Consider the following 15,980-nt stretch of genomic DNA (forward strand, 5'->3'; position numbering starts at 1 on the left):
TAGTAGTTTGGGTCTAGAGTGTCACCCCCTTTGAAGAGGGGGAGGACCGTGGCAGCTTTCCAATCTTTGGGAATCTCAGACGATACGAAAGAGATGTTGAACAGGCTAGTAATAGGGGTTGCAACAATTTTGCAGATAATTTTAGAGAGGGTCCAGATTGTCTAGCCCGGCTGATTTGTAGGGGTCCAGATTTTGCAGCTCTTTCAGAACATCAGCTATCTGGATTTGGGTGAAAGAGAAATGGTGGGGGCTTTGGCGGGGTTGCTGTGGAGGATGCCGGGCAGTTGACCGGGGTAGGGGTAGCCAGGTGGAAAGCATGGCCAGCCGTAGAGAAATGCATATTGAAATTCTCAATTATAGTGGATTTATTGGTGGTGAAAGTGTTTCCGAGCCTCAGAACAGTGGGCAGCTGGGAGGAGGTGCTCTTATTCTCCATGGACTTTACAGTGTCCCGGAACTTTTTTGAGCTAGTATTACAGGATGCAATTTTCTGTTTGAAAAAGCTAGCCTTAGCTTTCCTAACTGCCTGTGTATATTTGCTCCTAACTTCCCTGAAAAGTTGCATATCACGGGGGCTATTCGATGCTAATGCAGAATGCCACAGGATGTTTTTCTGCTGGTCAAGGGCAGACAGGTCTGGAGTGAACCAAGGAATATATATATTCCTAGTTTTAAATTTTTTGAATGGGGCATGCTTATTTAAGATAGTGAGGAAGGCACTTTTAAAGAATAGCCAGGCATTATCTACTGACGGGATGAGGTCAATGTCATTCTTGGATACCCCGGCCTGGTCGATTAGAAAGGGCTGCTCGCGTTCGGGCAGCTTTCCCCTGGCATCCGCCAAACCCAGATTTGTCCTTCGAACTGTCAGATCGTGAAGCGTGATTCATCACTCCAGCAAACGCTTGGCATTGAGCATGGTGATCTTAGGCTTGTGTGCGGCTGCTCGGGCATGGAAACCCATTTAACGACGCTCCCGATTAACAGTTATTGTGCTGACGTTGCTTCCAGAGGCAGTTTGGAACTCGATAGTGAATATTGCAAACGAGGACAGACAAGATTTTTACGCGTTACGTGCTTCAGTATTTGGCAGTCCCTTTCTGTGTGCTTGAATGGCCTACCACTTTGCGGTTGAGATGTTGTTGCTCCTAGACTTTCCACTTCACATGAACAGAAATTCAAGTTATCCAGGGCAGTTCTAGCAGGGCAGAAATTTGACAAACTGACTTGTTGGAAAGGTGGCATCCTATGACCGTGCCATGTTGAAAGTTACTTAGCTCTTTAGTAAGACCATTCTACTGCCAATATTTGTCAATGGAGATTGCATGACTGTGTGCTCAATTTTATACTTCTGTCAGCAATGGGTGTGGCTAAAATAGCAGAATCCACTCATTTTAAGGTGTGTCCACATACTTTTGTAAATATAGTGTATATTCAAATAATGGTGTGTATGGATAGTATGGACAGCATAAGAATAGAAAACATGTTAACAGCAGTAGTTATATTGGATGAGCCATGACTACAATACACTATACATATATAAAGTGAGCATAAAACAGTATGTAAACATTATTAAATTGACCAGTGTTCAAGGACTCTATGTACAGTGCCTTCGTAAAGTATTCATCCCCCTTGACTTAGTCCACATTTTGTTGTGTTACAGCCTGAATTCAAAATGGATCAAAAATATAGTCTACACAAAATAACCCTCATTGACAAAGTGAAAACATGTTTTTTGTCATTTTTGCAAATTGTTTGACAATGAAATACAGAAATATTCTATTCACTTAAGTATTCACACCCCTAAGTCAATACTTTATAGAAGCACCTTTGGAAGCGATTATAGCTGTGAGTCTTTCTGGGTAAGTCTCTAAGAGCTTTCCATACCTAGATTGTGCAACATTTGCCCATTATTGTTTTAAAAATTCTTCAAGCTCTGTCAGATTGGGTAGTTGATCATTGCTAGAGAACCATTTTCAGGTCTTGCCCTAGATTTCCAAGTAGATTTAAATCTAAACTGTAACTTGAGCACTGTCTTCTTGGTAAGAAACTCCAGTGTAGATTTGGCCTTGTGTTTTAGGTTAAGTCTCTAAGAGCTTTCCACACCTAGATTGTGCAACATTTGCCCATTATTGTTTTAAAAATTCTTGAAGCTCTGTCAGATTGGGTAGTTGATCATTGCTAGAGAACCATTTTCAGGTCTTGCCATAGATTTCCAAGTAGATTTAAATCTAAACTGTAACTTGAGCACTGTCTTCTTGGTATGAAACTCCAGTGTAGATTTAGCCTTGTGTTTTAGGTTATTGTCCTGCTGAAAGGTGAATTAATCTCCCAGTGTCTGGTGGAAAGCAGACTGATCCCAGGTTTTCTTCTAGGATTTAGCCTGTGCTTAGCTCCATTTTGTTTCCTTTTTATCCGGAAAAACTCCCCATTCCTGACTAAAAGCATACCCATTACATGACGCTGCCATCAATATGCTTGAAAATATGGAGAGTGGTACTCAGTGATGTGTTGAATATAAGGGCAAAAGGCAAGACCCAAATGCAGACACAGGAGGCAGACGGTTGAGCTCCGATATTTATTATTCCCAAAGGGCTAGGCAAAAGGCAGGTCAGGGACAGGCGAGAGTTTATAAACCAGGTCAGAGTCCAAACAGTACGAGGGGATAGGCAGGCTTGAAGTCAGGACAGGCAGGGGTTAAGTGAACAGGTCCGAGTCCAAACAGTTCAATGGGATAGGCAGGCTCGAGGTCAGAACAGGCAGAGTGGTCAGGCAGGCGGATTCAGCATTAGGACAGGCAAGGGTTAAAATGAGGAGGGCTAAGAAAAAACAGAGACTGGTGAAAAATAGGAGGTAGGCGAAACGCTGGTTGACTTGGCAAAACAAGACAAACTGGCACAGAAAGACAGGATACAGAGGGATAAATACACCTGGGACTAATGGGGAAAATAGGAGACACCTGGAGGTGGGTGGAGACAATCACAGACAGGTGAAACAGATCAGGGCGTGACATTGTATTGGATTTTTCCTCAAACATAACACTTTGTATTCAGAACAAAAAGTTAATTGCTTTGACACATTTTTTGCAGTATTACTTTAGTGCTTTGTTGCAAACAGGAGGTATGCTTTGAAAAATTTTAATTTTCTGTACAAGCTTCCTTCTTTTCACTCTGTCATTTATGTTAGTATTGTGCAATAACTACAATGTTGTCGATCCATCCTCAGTTTTATCCTATCACAGCCATTAAACTGAGTAATTGTTTTAAAGTCACCATTGGCCTCATGGTGAAATCCCTAAGCGGTTTCTTTCCTCTCTGGCAACTGAGTTAGGAAGGACTCCTATATCTTTGTAATGACTAGGTGTATTGATACGCCAGCCAAAGTGTCATTAATAACTTCACCATGTTAAAAGATATATTTTTTACCCATCTACCAATAGGCGCTCTTCTTTGCAAGGCATTGGAAAATCTCCCTGGTCTTTGTGGTTGAATCTGTTTGAAATTCATTGCTCGACTGAGGGACCTTAGAGACAATTGTATGTGTGTGGTACAGCGATGATTCAAAAAATCATGTTCAATTATCTCACACATAGTGAGTCCACATAAGTTATTGTGACTTGTTAAGCACATTTTTACTCCTGAACTTATTTGGCTTATTTGACATTATGTGGTATTGTGTGTAGGCCAGTGACCAAAAAAATCTAATTTTAATCCATTTTAAATCTAGGTTGTAACACAACCAAATGTGGGGGGAAAAATCAAGGTGTGTGAATGCTTTCTGAAGGCAGTGTACATAGGGCAGCAGTATCTAAGGTGCTGGGTAGAGTCCTGGTGGTAGCCGGCTAGACCAGTGACTAAGGTTCAGGGGTGGGTAATGGGCAAAGGCCGGCTACTGGTGACTATTGAACAGTCTGATGGCCTGGAGATAAAAGCTGTTTACCAGTCTCTCGGCCCCAGCTTTGATGCACCTGTACTGTCTCCACCTTCTAGATGGCAGTGGGGTGAAAAGGCCATGGCTCTGGTGGCTGAAGGCCTTGATAAGCACATGGGTGGTGAGAGGAGCCTCACGCTCACTTCACTACAGCAACCTAAAGTGGAAGTATCAAATTCCTTACAAAACCAAAACGTATAGGTGATGTAAAAACAAAGAAAACATCTTATGTAACAGTAAATAGTTCAATTGGGGTAGGTTGCAGTTATAGGCCTACGTGGAATCCTGTATGACTTTGTTATAGAGCTCATCAGAGTTTTATAGACAAGGTATTTCAGGATGTTACACGTCTTTATGGCGTTGTATGAACTTTGACCATATTTCAGAACACATGATTGCTTGCGAAGCTTGATATTTTTAAGCTCACTTTCACATCTTTGTTTTCCAACCAATTGAAAGTGTAACAAAACAAGAAAGGTAGACCTATGCCAGAAATAACCTCTCACCCCTGACCCCTAGGCAAATGATCTATAGGAACATGTATATCTGAAAGAATTGGATATGTAAGCTTATGGTTGCATCTCCACTTTGCCCTGTGAGTTTAACCATATTGTAGGCCAGGGATCATCAACTAGATTCAGCCGCGGGCAGAGTTTTTCTTCAGTGATGGTCAGAGGGCCCGGAACATAATTACATATCATTTGTAGACTGCAAACTGAACACAAGAAGCCCAAACATATATAATATTTGACTAACATTATCATTTCAAATCTTGCTTTCATTTGTATATGATCACGTTTCTTTCTATTATGCGTGGAAATACTTGCGAACAGATTTCCCAAATTAAAAACACTTGGAGCTGATTTCCCTGTGATTTTACGTTCAACAATGAAAATTAAACAAACAAAAAAACAAAAAAAATATGATTTTATTTTTTTGCTCAGTAAATTTGGGGGGCCAAATAAAACCACCCACGAGCCAAATTAGGCCCGCGGGCCGCCAGTTGGCGAACCCTGTTGTAGGCCCTATATGCTTAGCAGATCCTGTTCCTAGATTTGAAGAACATTTACATTTTTGTTATTTAGCATACACTTCTAGGAGTTGCTCGTCTAGGAGTTGGACACAGGGTTGTTACTGGACCGGACCAATCTCTGAATTTACCACTTCGTTTTCTATTGTGCCACCAAGTGGGAATGCCACACACTGCATTACATACTGCCAAAGAGCAGGGTTATTATGAGGTTATTACAGGTTAATCCAACACATTGCTGTACTGGTAATGGAAGTTTGTAGTTACAGAGGATGCCTTTTATTAATGCATGTCATCCTCATAATGGGGCCACGAGTTTCCTGCGTCCACACTGTCAGAGATGGGAGATAATGGTCCAGTAGGATCAAGGTGGATTAGGATGACTGTATAAAGACCATCAGGCTCCATCAGACAGCATCATCAGACCTGCAGGTGCCCAGCTTTACCAGGTGAGTGAGCAGAGCTGACCTGACAGTAACACTGGTACAGCTTCTTTGTCGTGCTATTGGTGCATGACTGAGTTGTGTTTTATTAAAATGGCTTCTCAAATGCATCAAACTCAATTTTTTCATATTTCCAACTAAAAAACTTTCGATTTGTTCATATTTTATTCTTGCCATTTGCTCTACTTCTATGCAGGTTCTTAATTGTGTGACGCAACATCTTCACTGTTTGCCAAATGGAATTGTCCGTGGCCATGTGTGGTCTCCTTTGCCTGCTCTTCAGCCAAGCTGTGCCCACGTGTGTGCCCACGGACTACACTCTGTATGAGGAGAGACGTGAATGTGACTTCTGCGTGGCCATCAATACGACCATTTGCATGGGCTTCTGCTACTCAAGGGTAAGTAGCCTATAACCTCAACCAGACATTCTTAGTTCTTTAATGGATCTGTAAAATGCACTCACTCATAAACTTTTATCCCCCCATAAAATATTTGATGTTTTACCTTTATTTTATCAGAGTAATCTCATCAAGATTTTGCATAATATTTTATAAGATCGACCTGGCCATGATAGCAGCAGACTAGTAGATACAGACAAGGTCAATATACAAAATACAACATATACATTATATATCCTGTCACACGTTTTGTATTGCAGAAGAGACACTCAAATATAAGTATAACTTAAAACTTCAACTATAACAGATTCCAATCGCAGGCCGACCGTGAGGCATATTTGACCTACATCGCATGTACAGTATGTAATGTACTGTATATACTGAGTGTACAAAAACATTAAGAACACCTGCTCTTTCCATGAATCCAGGTGAAAGTTATGATCCCTTATTTATGTCACTTGGTAAATACACTTCAATCAGTGTAGATGATCGGGAGGAGACAGGTTAAAGAAGGACTTTTAAGCCTTGAGACAATTGAAATTGTGTAAGTGTGCCATTCAGAGGGTGAATGGGCAAGACAAAAGATTTAAGTGCCTTAGAACGGGGTATGTTAGTAGGTGCCAGGCGCACCGGTTTGAGTGTGTCAAGAACTGCAACGCTGCTGGCTTTTTCACACTCAACAGTGTGCATAAAGAATGGTCCACCACCCAAAGGACATCCAGCCAACTTGACACAACTGTGGGAAGCATTGGAGTCAATATGGGCCAGCATCCCCGTGGAACAGTTTCAACACTTTGTAGAGTCCATGCCCCAATGAATTGTGGATGTTCTGAGGGCAAAAGGGGGTGCAACTCAATATTAGGAAGGTGTTCCTAATGTTTGGTACACTTAGTGTATGTTAAGCATGTGTGTTTGTGTGCGTGTGATTACCAGGACAGTAACATGAAGGAGCTGGCCGGACCACGTTTCCTTATCCAGAGAGGCTGTACCTATGACCAGGTGGAGTACCGAACAGTCATACTACCTGGTTGCCCGCTCCATGCCAACCCTCTCTTCACCTACCCCGTGGCCCTCAGCTGCCACTGTGGCACCTGCAACACAGACAGTGATGAGTGTGCCCACAAGGCCAGCAGTGGAGACGGCGCCAGGTGTTCCAAGCCACTCAGACACATCTACCCATACCCTGGCCTGAACAGCTACATCCACCCCAACTGATAACGCTCTCCCTTCCCTGGATAGTTTGGCTGTAATGACCATAATGATCAATAAGGCAAGGAGAATGGTCCGTTCAAATCAAGTTTATGGTCAGTAGCCTAATCATTATGATAACAGAACAGCATTGTCGTACTCGTGTGTTTGTGGTGGATACAGTGAGCTACAGGGTGGTGTATCCTATTCATTGTGACATGTATTGTTGCTGTTGTGTTTGGTATGTGAACATGCCTTTTTGTTTGCCACTTTGCTTGCAATGGAGGCTGATCCTGGTATTTCTGTCTGCCTTTCCTGTCCATTGACTCACTGAGCTATTTTGTTTACGGTGAACCAATATCATGAATGGGATGTTATTAAAGCTGAAGTCTGTAAATAGTTGTAACTCATCTGAATGAATCACATTCTGTGTAGGAACACAGCATGCGGTCACACTCCACACTCCACACACATCGCAAATCAATTGTTAATTGTTCATGCTTCGTAAAACAACACTTGTAGACTAACAGTGTAATAACTACTTATGGGTCCTTTTCCAACAATGCAGAGTTACAGATAAAGATAGAACAAATATAAAATAAAAATATAAATAGTGACACGCAAAATAATTACAGTGAATAACAATAATGAGTATAAATTACAGGGCTATGTACAGGGAGTACCAGTATTGAGTCAATGTGCAGGGGTACGAGGTAATTGAGGTAGCTATGTACATACACTGTACATACAAAACTATGTGGACACCGCTTCAAATTAGTGGATTTGGCTATTACAGCAACACCGTTGTTGACAGTTGTATAAAATCGAGCACACTGCCATGCAATCTCCATAGACAAACACTGGAAGAAGAATGTCCTTACTGAAGAGCTCAGTGACTTTAACCGTGGCACAGTCACAGGATGCCACCTTTCCAAGTCAGTTCATCAAATTTATACCCTGCTCGAGCTGCCCTGGTCAACTGTAAGAGTGGAATTGTGAAGTGGAAACGTCTAGGTGCACCAATGGCTCAGCCACAAAGTGGTAGGCCAAACAAGCTCATAGAACTGGACTGTCGAGTGCTAAAGCAAGTAGCACGTCTATCCTCAATTGCAGCACTCACTATCGTGTTCTAAACTGCCTCGAAGCAACGTCATCGCAATAACTGTTCGTCGGGAGCTTCATGAAATGGGTTTTCATTGCCGAGCAGCCACACACAAGCCTAAGATCACCATTCGCAATGCCAAATGTCGGCTGGAGTGGTGAAAAGCTCGCCCCCATTGGACTAGAGCAGTGGAAATGCGGTCTCTGGAGTGATGAATCACTATTCACCATCTGGCAGTCTGACGGACTAATCCGGGATTGGCGGATGCCAGGAGAACGCTACCTGCCCAAATGCATAGTGCCAACTGTAAAATTTGGTGGAGGGGGAATAATGTTCTGGGGCTGTTTTTCATGGTTCAGGGCTTAGTTCCCTTAGTTACAGTGAAGGGAAATCTTAACGCTACATCATACAATGACATTCTAGACGATTCTGTGCTTCCAACTTTGTGGCAACAGTTTGGCGAATGCCCTTTCCTGTTTCAGAATGACAATGCCCCTGTGTACAAAGTGAGGCCCATACACATTTCTTTTTGAGATTAGTGGGGAAGAACTTAACTGGCCAACTCCATTGAACACCGTTGGGATGAATTGGAACGCGGACTGCGAGCCAAGACTAATCGCCAAACATCATATACACAGTGCCATCGGAAAGTATTCAGACCCCTTGACTTTTTTCACATTTTGTTAGGTTGCAGCCTAATTCTAAAATGAATTAAATGTTTACCTTGTCAGCTCGGGGATTCCATCCAGCAACCTTTTGGTTACTGGGCCAATGCTCTAACCACTAGGCTACCTGCCACCGCTAAAGAAGCACCTTTGGCAGCAATTACAGCCTCGATTCTTGGGTATGATGCTCCAAGCTGGGCAAACCTGTACGATTTGGGAGTTTAGTATCAAGACGCTCTGAGAAAAAAACGGAACACTGGGGTGCGGGTCTCTTCATCCTCATGCGTCCAATCACACTCTATTCATACCCACCAAGTGTAGAGCTGATAGCATTTGACTTTTGGCTAGGTTCAGAAGGTCGTAAGGTGGGGAAATGCTCAAGATCCATAAAAGTTCCATTACTGGAGTCTCTTTGAAAAGAGGCATCAATAAATGCAGTTAAACGTGAAGCATCAATATTCAAAATTAGACGCTCATCCAGATGTTCATTATCATCATAGTATCATCAGTAAAAAGTGTATTTCACTGTTAGCTTCTCCCTTCAACAGTAACATGTGTCCAAGAAAATGTCCTGCTTTGGGGCAATTTATTTGGTTTCCATTCGTCAATATTTCTGTTTTTTCCAGGGTGGGGTAGTTAGCCCCACGCCCAACCACCAACATGGAGGACCATGGACCTTTCGACCGGGCCAGCCTGCCAGGAGTATAAACCCCTCCGGCTCAGCGCTCAGGGTCATTGTAGTACGCAAGCCTCTAAACCGTGGCAAGGCGACAGTCCAGGGGAGGGGCAATTAGGTTCAATTATTAATTGAAGTGTGCTCGAGCTCAAATATAAGGACCATTTAATAGTTAAACATAATTAATGGAATTATGTTGCAATCCTAAACCTTCTTCAGCATTAGTTATTTTATTATAATAGACTTACAGCTCTGGATATAAAACTATTTACCTGCTCTACTATAATATAATGCCATAATGAACATATAAAAAAATGTAGTAATGTAGTCATTCTATTATTTTAAAAAGCATTACAATATGCTTGTGCATAACCCAAAAACAGTCATGAAGGAAAACAATTACCTCATAAGACCATTCACATAATGGTGAGGAGAGTGTGCATTTTTAGAAGCTACTTCAACTCTGGGCACGCCTGCACAACTTTCTGCAAATATGGCCAGTATTTGCATGCAACATCGCAAAAGAAAAAGCCCACCGTGTCAGCTCCTTTTGCAAGTACATTGGATAGCCATACATCTCACCTTTGTACATTTTGAGGGCCTTGAGGAGCACGCTGTGTCAGCAGACTGCAATCTCAAGGCCCTCCTCATCTACTTTGGCAGATGATTTTCCTGACGTCTCTTTGGCCGCTGTCAACTCTGACGTGCCACACATTCCTTTGCTTGGCGTCTACAACATGAAAATCACAGTGAAGTGCAGAGATGATCTTAATTAATAAAAGAAACAAGTTCTAAACTAGGTGACATTAAAGCTAGGAACTGTAAGAATAATTACATGATTGGTCTTTGTATGGACATGTTTGACGAAGGATGACGTCATCGTCTTTTGCCAGGAAGACACCTGTCGTAGAAACCCTTCTCAACACTACATAGAGAGTCAGACTGCAAGATGACATCACAAAATTATACATCAAACCAAACCACAAAGGCGTGGCAAGTAGCCTAGAGGTTAGAGAGGTGGGTTGCAGGTTCAAATCCCAGACATCTGACCGTGTTGCTCCAACCTCTCTGTGTGTGATTCTGTGTCTGTGTTTCGGGAGGTGGGGGGTGGATAATCCAAAAAGACAAATCCCTGTCTCACAATATTTCTTCGAAGAAAATGACCTTCTAGTTGACAATTAATGTTCTTCTAAAAAAAGACCAACTGCAATATAACATCACACAAATAGAATTCATAACAAAAAAGAAAAGCAGCATGCACTTTAAGACGGCATAATTATACACTGAACAAAACATCGACACATAAGAAGGTAGTAGAAACCTTGAGGCTTTCTGGAAGCGGCATTGCTTGCGATTCCCATCCACTGTGAGCACTCAGGACAATGGAGGAGATCGCGTCCAAGATGGTCTGGTGAGTCATGGTGGCTGTCCAGTAGCCACTGTTTACAAGTTCATCCAGCCCCACTGTCCAATGTCTCAGACACCCGGAGAAGTTCTGAGAAGGAAGGGACAGGTTGTAGTGCCCTGAGTCAGTAGTAATTATTAGGAAGTCATTAATTCCATTCTTTAAACAACCACACAGCTGTGGCACAGCCATGGGCAAAAGACAAACTACAAACCAAAATGTGACACCAAAAAAAGAACAAATAAATTATTCTATATATACAGTGCATTCAGAAAGTATTCAGACTCCTTGACATTTGTTACATTACAGCCTTATTCTAAAACGGATTTTAAAAATCTACACACAATACCCCATAATGATAAAGTAAATACAGGTTTTTAGAAATATTAGCAAATTGATAAAGTATAAAAACAGAAATACCTGATTTACATAAGTATTCAGACACTTTCTTATTATAAGAATCGAAATTGAGCTCAGGTGCATCCTAATTTCATTGGTCATCCTTGAGATCTTTCTAAAACGTGATTGGGATCCACCTGTGGTAAGTTCAATTGACATGATTTGGAAAGGCACACACCTGTGCGGAGCAAAGGTAAGGTCGCACAGTTGACAGTGGATGTTAGAGCAAAAGCCAAGCCATGAGATCAAAGGAATTGTCTGTAGATCTCCGAGACAGGATTGTACCAAAAACATTTCTGCAGCATTGAAGGTCCCCAAGAACACAGTGGCCGAAGAAGTTAGGAACCACAAAGACTCTTTCGAGAACTGGCCAAATTGAGCAATAGTGGGAGAAGGGCTTGGTCAGGGACGAAACCAAAAACCTGTTGGTCACTCTGACAGAGCTCCAGAGATCCTCTGCGGAGATGGGAGAACCTTAAAGAAGGACAACCATCTCTGCAGTACTCCACCAATCAGGCCTTTATGATAGAGTGGCACTCCTCAGTAAAAGGCACATGACAGCCCACTTGGAGTTTGCCAAAAGGCACCAAAAGACTCTCAGACCATGAGAAACAAGATTCTCTGGTCTGATGAAACCAAGATTGAACTCTTTGGCCTGAATGCGTCACGTCAGGAGAAAACCTGACATCATCGGTGAAGCATGGTCATGACAGAATCATGGTGTGGGGATGCTTTTCAGCGGCATGGACTGGGAGACTAGTCAGGATCGAGGGAAAGATGAACGGAGCAAAGTACAGAGGTCCTTGATGAAAACCTGCTTCAGAGCGCTCAGGACCTGAGACTGATGCGAAGGTTCACCTTGCAACGGGACGTCAACCCGAAGCACACAATCATGTCTATGCAGGAGTGACTTCGGGACAACTCTCTGAATGTTCTTGAGTGGCCCAGGCAGAATCCAGACATCAACCTGATCGAACATCTCTGGAAAGACCTGAAAGAAGCTGTACAGCGATGCTCCCCATCCAACCAACAGAGCTTGAGCGGATCTGCAAAGAAGAATGGGAGAAACTCCCCAAATACACGTGTGCCAAGCTTACACAAAAAGACTCAATGCTGTAATCCCTGAAAAAGGTGCTTCGACAAAGTACTTATTAAAGGATGTCAATACTTACGTAAATATTATACACTGCTCAAAAAAATAAAGGGAACACTTAAACAACACAATGTAACTTCAAGTTAATCACACTTCTGTGAAATCAAACTGTCCACTTAGGAAGCAACACTGATTGACAATACATTGCACATGCTGTTGTGCAAATGGAATAGACAACAGGTGGAAATTATAGGCAATTAGCAAGACACCCCCAATAAAGGAGTGATTCTGCAGGTGGTGACCACAGACCACTTCTCAGTTCCTATGCTTCCTGGCTGATGTTTTGGTCACTTTTGAATGCTGGCGGTGCTTTCACTCTTGTGGTAGCATGAGACGGAGTCTACAACCCACACAAGTGGCTCAGGTAGTGCAGCACATCCAGGATGGCACATCAATGCGAGCTGTGGCAAGAAGGTTTGCTGTGTCTGTCAGCGTAGTGTCCAGAGCATGGAGGCACTACCAGGAGACAGGCCAGTACATCAGGAGACGTGGAGGAGGCCGTAGGAGGGCAGCAACCCAGCAGCAGGACCGCTACCTCCGCCTTTGTGCAAGGAGGAGCACTGCCAGAGCCCTGCAAAATGACCTCCAGCAGGCCACAAATGTGCATGTGTCTGCTCAAACGGTCAGAAACAGACTCCATGAGGGTGGTATGAGGGCCCGACGTCCACAGGTGGGGGTTGTGCTTACAGCCCAACACCGTGCAGGACGTTTGGCATTTGCCAGAGAACACCAAGATTGGCAAATTCGCCACTGGCGCCCTGTGCTCTTCACAGATGAAAGCAGGTTCACACTGAGCACATGTGACAGACGTGGCAGAGTCTGGAGACGCCGTGGAGAACGTTCTGCTGCCTGCAACATCCTCCAGCATGACCGGTTTGACGGTGGGTCAGTCATGGTGTGGGGTGGCATTTCTTTGGGGGGCCGCACAGCCCTCTATGTGCTCGCCAGAGGTAGCCTGACTGCCATTAGGTTCCGAGATGAGATCCTTAGACCCCTTGTGAGACCATATGCTGGTGCGGTTGGCACTGGGTTCCTCCTAATGCAAGACAATGCTAGACCTCATGTGGCTGGAATGTGTCAGCAGTTCCTGCAAGAAGAAGGCATTGATGCTATGGACTAAACCGCCCGTTCCCCAGACCTGAATCCAATTGAGCACATCTGGGACATCATGTCTCGCTCCATCCACCAATGCCACGTTGCACCACAGACTGTCCAGGAGTTGGCGTAATTTTTGTGTGATTTTGTTGTCAGCACATTCAACTATGTAAAGAAAAAAGTATTTAATAAGAATATTTAATTCATTCAGATCTAGGATGTGTTATTTTAGTGTTCCCTTTATTTTTTTGAGCGGTGTATTTATTTTTTATTTTATTAATTTGCTAAAATGTGACATGAAAATAATAGCTTGGCTGTAATAGCTGGTAGCTATGTTGGTTAAGTGTGCCTCAAAATCTAAATCAATCACAGACAGTGTCACTGGCAATACACCCCACACCATCACACCATCTTCCTCCATGCTTCACGGTGGGAACCACACATGTGGAGATAATCCATTCACCTACTCTGCGTCTCACAAAGACACGGCGATTGAAACCAAAAATCTCAAATTTGCACTCATCAGACCAAAGGAGAGATTTCCACCGGTCTAATGTCCATTGTGTGTGTTTCTTGGCCCAAGAAAGTCTCTGCTTCTTATTGGTGTCCTTTTGTAGTGGTTTCTTTGTAGCAATTTGACCATGAAGGCCTGATTCGCATAGTCTCATCTGAACACTAATCTGGACGGTCTGACCTAGACATGGACAACTACAAATACCTAGGTGTCTGGCTAGACTGGCTAGACTCTCCTTCCAGACTCATATCAAACATCTCCAATCCAAAATCAAATCTAGAATCGGCTTTCTATTTCACAACAAAGCCTCCTCCACTCACGCCACCAAACTTACCCTAGTAAAACTGACCATCCTACCGATCCTCGACTTCGGCGATGTCATCTACAAAATAGCTTCCAATACTCTACTCAGAAAATTGGATGTAGTCTATCACAGTGCCATCCGTTTTGTTACCAAAGCGCCTTATACCACCCATCACTGCGATCTATATGCTCTAGACGGCTGGCCCTTGCTGCATATTCGTCACCAGACCCACTGGCTCCAGGTCATATATAAGTCTATGCTAGATAAAGCTCTGCCTTATCTCAGCTCACTGGTCACAATAACAACACCCACCTGTAGCACGTGCTCCAGTTGGTATATCTCACTGGTCATCCCAATGCCAACACCCCCTTTGGCTGCCTTTCCTTCCAGTTCTCTGCTGCCAGTGACTGGAACGAATTGCAAAAATCGCTGAAGCTGGAGACTTACATTTCCCTCACTAACTTTAAACATCAGCTATCTGAGCAGCTAACCGATCGCTGCAGCTGTACATAGTCCAACTGTAAATAGCCCAACCAATATACCTACCTCCTCCCCATATTGTTTTTATTTACCTTTCTGCTCTTTTGCACACCATGATGATGTTTTCACTACACCATCTGCTCATCATCATCTGCTCATCTATCACTCCAGTGTTAATCTGCGAAATTGTTATTACTTTGCTACTATGGTCTATTTATTGCCTCACCTCCTCACGGCATTTGCACACACTGTATATAGACTTTCTTTTTTTCTATTGTGTTATTGACTGTACGCTTGTTTATTCCATGTGTAACTCTGTGCTGTTGTTTCTGTCGCTCTGCTTTGCTTTATCTTGACTAGGTCGTAGTTGTAAACAAGCACTTGTTCTCAACTAGCTTACCTGATTAAATAAAGGTTAAATATATATATTTTTTTAAACAGTTGATGTTGAGATGTGTCTGTTACTTGAACCTCCGTGAGGTAAAATCTTAGGTGCAGTTAATTGCCGATTTCTGAGGCTAGTAACTCTAATTAACTTATTCTCTGCAGCAGAGGTAACTCTGGGTATTCCTTTCCTGTGGCGGTCCTCATGAGAGCAAGTTTCATCATAGCGCTTGACGGCTTTTGCAAATGGAGTTGAAGGAATTTTCAAAGTTCTTGAAATTTCCCGGATTGACTGACCTTCACGTCTGAAAGTAATGATGAACTGTCATTTGTCTTTGCTTATTTGAGCTGTTCTTGCCATAATATGGACTTGGTCTTTTACCAAATAGGGCTATCTTCTGTATACCAACCCTACCTTGTCACAACACAACTGATTGGCTCAACAGCATTAAGAAGGAAAGAAATTCCACAAATTTACTTTTAACAAGGCACACCTGTTAATTGAAATGCATTCCAGGTGACTACCTCATGAAGCTGGTTGAGAGAATGCCAAGAGTGTGCAAAGCTGTCATCAAGGTAAAGGCTGGCAACTTTGAAGAATCTCAAATATAAAATGTCGATTTGTTTAACACCTTTTTGGTTACTACATGATTCCATGTGTTCTTTCGTATTTGTGATGTCTTCCCTATTATTCTGCAATGTTAAAAATAGTTACAAAAATAACTTGTTGAATGAGTAGGTGTGTCCAAATGTTTGACTGGTACTGAATGTCATTAAATGACATGTGCTTAACTATGTGGTTTTAATGTACATT

General features: G+C 42.8%; 1 protein-coding gene across 1 annotated transcript; it reads left to right on the plus strand.

Annotated features, from left to right (window-relative positions):
• Positions 1-5,306: 5,306 nt before the first annotated feature.
• On the plus strand, positions 5,307-7,386 carry LOC135542267 (thyrotropin subunit beta). Its single transcript, XM_064969102.1, has 3 exons — positions 5,307-5,409; positions 5,600-5,801; positions 6,735-7,386. The coding sequence occupies exons 2-3, from the start codon at positions 5,640-5,642 to the stop codon at positions 7,014-7,016; spliced, it is 444 nt and encodes a 147-aa protein (XP_064825174.1). The 5' UTR covers positions 5,307-5,409; positions 5,600-5,639; the 3' UTR covers positions 7,017-7,386.
• The last annotated feature ends 8,594 nt before the right edge of the window (positions 7,387-15,980 follow it).

The sequence above is a fragment of the Oncorhynchus masou genome, chromosome 6 (assembly GCF_036934945.1).
Source record: "Oncorhynchus masou masou isolate Uvic2021 chromosome 6, UVic_Omas_1.1, whole genome shotgun sequence".
Classification (NCBI taxonomy): Eukaryota; Metazoa; Chordata; class Actinopteri; order Salmoniformes; family Salmonidae; genus Oncorhynchus; species Oncorhynchus masou.